This window comes from Condylura cristata, unplaced genomic scaffold, assembly GCF_000260355.1.
Source record: "Condylura cristata isolate star-nosed mole 26May11 unplaced genomic scaffold, ConCri1.0 scaffold00013, whole genome shotgun sequence".
NCBI classification, from domain to species: Eukaryota; Metazoa; Chordata; class Mammalia; order Eulipotyphla; family Talpidae; genus Condylura; species Condylura cristata.
This window is the reverse complement of record NW_004567114.1, coordinates 247,121-252,062: the sequence shown is the minus strand read 5'-3', so window position 1 is coordinate 252,062 and position 4,942 is coordinate 247,121. Positions and strand designations below refer to the sequence as shown.

At 71.9% G+C, this 4,942-nt stretch overlaps 1 protein-coding gene across 1 annotated transcript in view; it reads right to left on the bottom strand.

Annotated features, from left to right (window-relative positions):
* The window catches only part of AKT1 (v-akt murine thymoma viral oncogene homolog 1), a 13,398-nt gene extending 9,766 nt beyond the window's left edge, over positions 1 to 3,632 (bottom strand). The window contains exon 1 of the mRNA XM_004681983.2: positions 3,520 to 3,632. Within this exon, the coding sequence (XP_004682040.2) occupies positions 3,520 to 3,565 (46 nt within the window). The 5' untranslated portion in view covers positions 3,566 to 3,632. The remainder of the gene's footprint in view (positions 1 to 3,519) is intronic.
* Between the last annotated feature and the right edge of the window lie 1,310 nt (positions 3,633 to 4,942).

Sequence of the window (4,942 nt, the reverse complement as noted above, 5' to 3'; positions counted from 1 at the left end):
GGGCCACGGCCCACCCAGAGGCCCTGGGTCCGGCTGCGTCAGGCCCGGCCTGCTCCTGGGGGCTGAGTCTCCCCAGGGCAGCGCCCACAGGGTCTACTTTGGCCCAGAGGCGAGCAGGGGTTCTCTCCGCCCAGCAGAGGGGTGTCCTGTGGGGGGACACGGGTCCCCAGGCTGGCTGGATCACAAGCCAGCCTCGCCCCCAGAAGCCCCCAGGCAGGACAGAGGGCCCTTCGCCCACTCCAGCCCTGGGGCCAGGCCCAGCGGCTCCTGAGCAGGACCCCAGGTGGGCAGGGCGCCAGTGCTGCCCGTGGGCCAGACACCCCAGGGCCAGCGCCCCTGGCTCCGAGCCCCAGCTGGCCGCCCCCATCAGGGAGGACCCCCACCCCGGGGGCCTCGGGAACCTGACACAGGCCCATCAGGGCTGCGCTTGGGCAGCCCCCCTGACGGTGACGGCAGCCGGGCCACGGTGCAGCCGGAGGACCCCCGCACAGGAGCCTGGACCCTGGGCTGGAGCCAGACCCAGCACCCCGGTCCCTGATCCACGCTCCCAGCAGCACCAGAGAAGCCCCGTCGATGCCAAGGTCTCTGGAAGCGGGGTCTGCCCTGAAGGCTGGAGTGCTGTGCCGAGGGCAGGGCGGCGGGTGCTGGGCAGCCCTCCGGGCGCGGGTCCTTGCCCACCGCTGGACCAGAGCTGGTGGGTCCAGGGCCTGCGCCCGGCGCCAGCAGTGGGAGCCTGCCCAGGCGGGCGGACCTGGAGCTGGAGTCTGCACGTGGGAGCTGCTGCTGCTCGATTTTCGGAGGCCCCGGGGAGGGACCTGGCCCCGAGCCTGGAGGGGCGTGCCGGGCAGAGGCCCTTCTAGGAACACACCAGGCCCTGCCAGCAGCCGTTCCAGAGCCGGCCGGGAGGGGGCTGGGCTGACCCTCACCGGAACCCTGGGGCCCAGCGCCCAGGCCGCCCGCGCCCAGAGCCCCAGGAGGAGACCTGCCCTTGGGGAGACCCAGGCAGGCCCCGGGCAGGTCATCGGTGACCCCCACCCCAGCACTGGCCACTGAGCTTCCTCTTTTGTTGTTTGTTTGGAGGGAGAACCCAAGACACTCACAAAACAGGAAGCTCGGCCCCCACACCGCACCCGGCCCCTCGCCAGGCACCGGCCGGTGAGTCCAGCGCCATGCTGCTCTGGGTTCAGCGGCCGCCCTGCTCTGCCCGGGGTAGCTCCGGACTCTCGTGGCCCCAGCTCCGTCCGTGTGGCTTGGGGACAGGCAGAGCCAGACAGCCAGCTCGGTGAGGGGTGGTGTGCCCGCAGAGGCCCCGCCCGCCTGACCAGACCCTGCCCTGTGCACCATTACCCAGGCCGGGCCTTGTTCGTGGGAAAGTACCCCACAGAGCTGGCCCACCTCAACCCCGCCTCCCCGCACACGAGCGAGTGGCACCCCAGGAAGGACCCCAGGGAGGGCAGATGCAGTCACCAGGCTCACAGCTAGCACCCACGTCGGCCCGCCGTCAGGCACCGGGCTGCTCCCACCGGGACACCGGGCCGGCGGGGCAGGGCCGGCCAAGGCCCCAGCCAGCCTGGTGGGGACAGGCGCAGGCCAGCCCACCGTCGGGTCTCTCGCACCCTGGGGTCCTTGCCAGCTCTCAGGCCCGGTCCTGGCCCCCGCAGTGAGGATCCTCAGGCCCACCCCACCGGCCAGCACCCGCCGGCCTCGCTCGCCCGGGGCCTGGACTCCGCCAGCGGGACCCTGGTTGGGCGTCATTCAGAGCAGCTCTCAGAGGGGCGGGCTACAGGCAGCCCCAGCTCAGGGGGCCCCAGTTTAAGCAGGCAAAGGCAAGTGCCCCCAAGACATCTATCTGCCTGGACCAGGCCTGTGGCCTGTTGACAAAGCCTGAACCACAGGCGAGCTCAGCCGGACACGTCCGAGGGCCGCGCGTGACTCTGGCCTGTGCCCACTGCTGGGTCCCACTGAGCCCCGCCCCGCGGACGCCTGAGCCTCCCACGGAGGCCGACTCAACCCTGCGCCAGCCCCGATGGGCACCCCGGACACCCCCACCCCAGAGGCAGTGCCAGCCCAGAGCCACACCCTCGGGGCCCCAGTGGCTCCCCAGATATGTGACTTCCCAAGGGGTGAGCCTCCCCCCACCCCAGCTTTCCTCTGGATGCCAGAGCCCGAGGCCCAGGGCCACCCCACTGCATGTGGAGTGTAATGGGCCACACCACACAACGGCTGGACACCCCCACCTCAGGAAGGGGTACCACTACAGGCCTCCAACCCCATACCGGGATCCCCTCCAGCTCTCTGAACACCAGAGCACGCCGACCCCCACCAGGTATCCTCTGCCCTCCCCCAGATCACCCCAAAATCTTGCATGCAGGAAAGGGCAGAAAGACAGATGAGCACACCAGGGGGCCCAGCCTGTGGAGAGGCCGCCGGCTCCCTGCCCGACCGGTCTCCCCCGAGCTCTCCTCACCAGACCTGCTCCACGTGGGGAAACTGAGGCCCGAGGAGCGCAACAGCCTCAACCGGCTTTCTAGAGGCCCGTGGGGCCTGACGCAGGCGCCCCCTTGTCCAGGCGGCACAGCCCGTGGTGCCAGAGGCCGCAGCGCTGCGGGCACCGGCAGGCTTCCGTGGAAAGTCGGCAGTCGGGTCCCGGCCAGGGAGTGGCTGTGCTGCAGGCTGCCGCCAGGCACAAGCACAGCAAGCTGAGCGGGCCACGGGGCCGGCCGGCGCCTCGGACACAGGAAGTGGCCTCCCAGAGAGCCCAGGCGTGAGCGGGGGAGGGGCTGGCGGCTGTCCTCCCGCACGGCCACCGCGAGTGCCGAGCACACACTGGCCACATCATCGGCCTGCCCCGTGCCCCCACCTGCAGCTCCCAGCTGGCAGCGAGCTCCTGTGCACACCACAGAACCCAGCCTGTGACGCCCTCTGTGGCCAGGCTGCCCCGCCTGCCCCTGGTCTGAGGCCCCCCCGTGGGCTCCTGGAGGCACCAGGACCACCCAGTGGCCAGCCAGCCCTGGGTCCCCAGAGCCTGGGGAGGGAACAGGCCTACAGGAGAGGAAGCAGGGCAGGGGCGCTCCCTGGCCCAGGCAGGAGGGCGTGCCTAGCCGGGGGTGGGGGGACCTAGTGTCGAGGGGTCCCCCCCGACCCCCCCTCCCAGGGCCCGCAGGACGAGGGAGCTGGGGCCAGGCTGGAAAGTGAAGACCAGGCTGTGCACATGAGCAGGGCGGCCAGGCCGGCACCCAGCCAGGCCCCGGGCCCAGCCATGCCCTGGGAGCCCTGGGCACACCAGGCCTCAGAGGGGCCCAGTGTCCTCCGCCTTCCAGGAAAGCTGGGCCAGTGGCAATCCCCGCCCACCAGATGGGCCACGCCCCGCGGCCAGTCACCACACCTTGAGGCCTCTCTCAATCCCCCAGAGGCCCTGTGCCCCCCCACTCCAAGGGAGACCGGCGCCCAGAGGCCCCGGCCACCCGTCCCTCTCCGGGCAGCTGGCGGCCAGCTCTGTCGGGGACCCCCCCAGCTCACCTCGCTTGTGCAGCCAGCCCTCCTTCACAATGGCCACGTCGGCCATGGTGCCCGGGCGCCGGCAGGCTGGGGCGCAGGTCCGCGCTCAGCAGGGTCTCCCGAGCCCACGGCCTCTGAAAGGGACGGAGAGGTGTCGGGCTGGCCCGGCTCAGCCCTGCTCAGCCCGCCCCTCGATCCCCAGGCCATCCCCTCCTCACTGCCCCCCAGCCCCCACTTAGGGCTCCTGTCGCAGGAACAGCTCCCATCTGCCCAAGCCGGAGCCGGAGCCCGCCCCAGTCCCCCGCCCCGGAGGAAATCACTCCCATCCTGAGGCCCCAACCTGTGGCCAGCAGGGCCACCTCCTCCAGGCAGCCCCTCTGACTGCTGGGTGCCCAGGCTCAACCTCCCCAGCCTGCCATGGGCTTGTCCCCACCCACAGGGTCTGGGGCACCTCCTCTCGGCCAGCAGGGAAGACGAGGAAGGCAGGGCCCGAGGGCTGCGGCCGGCACAGGGATGCCAGCGAAGCCCTGCGCGGCACGGCCCATTCATTCGCCAGCGTGCGGGGCCCTCCGGTCCTGCCAGTCTCGGTGCTTGGCGCTGGGACAAAGAGCTCCAGTCGGGCCGTGGCTAGCAGCGTCCAGGCCTCGGTGGTGGCAGCCCCATAATTACAGATGCGGGAGGCCACACGTGGGGGTGGGGACTGTGCCCCAGAGGCCCTCTGGCCAGCCCTCACTGGGAGGACACTGGGCCATTGATCCTGCGGCCCTCCCGCTGGCCCCTCTGGGTGGACTCCTAGGGACCCCTCCAATCCCACGCTCCCCACCGCCTGGGCAGGCCTGGGCCGCCTCCATGGGCACTCCTGCGGGCAGCCTGCGGGCAGGCCGAGGACCCCGCAGGCCCCGCCCACACCGCCTCGCGGGACTGGCCGGCCCACAGCCCGCTGCCTCGGGCGGGCGGGCGTACAAAGGCAGGAAGACCCGCTCCTGGTGTCTGATGCCAGGGGGCACGCCCTCCCCAGGGAGGAGGGCGCCCGCAGAGGGGCAGGCTGGCCTCCAGCCCCTGCAGGGGCCCTGGGCGCTGGGGACCTCGGGAGGCCCCGCCCCCACGGGCCAGAGCGGCCTGCTGCGGACACAGCTGTCGGAGCTCGCGTGTAAAAATATATCTGCACACGAGGGGCGTCGGCAGGGGCGTCCGCGGCCGGCGCCGCCAGCTCTCTCTCCTAGCCGGGAATTTAGGGCGCAGCCTCTGGAGAGGTGGTCTCGGCTCCCCCGCGCCCTGCCCCCAGCGGGCTGTGAAGTGGATTTCCATTGGGGGGCAGGGCGCCGCGTCCACCAGTGCCCCCAGCCAGTGCTGGACGGGGCCATCGGGGCCCCAGACTGAACCCAGGCCCTCTGGCCAGAGCCCAGTCCCTGTCCCGCTCTGCCCCCATGGCGCCGGGGCGGCC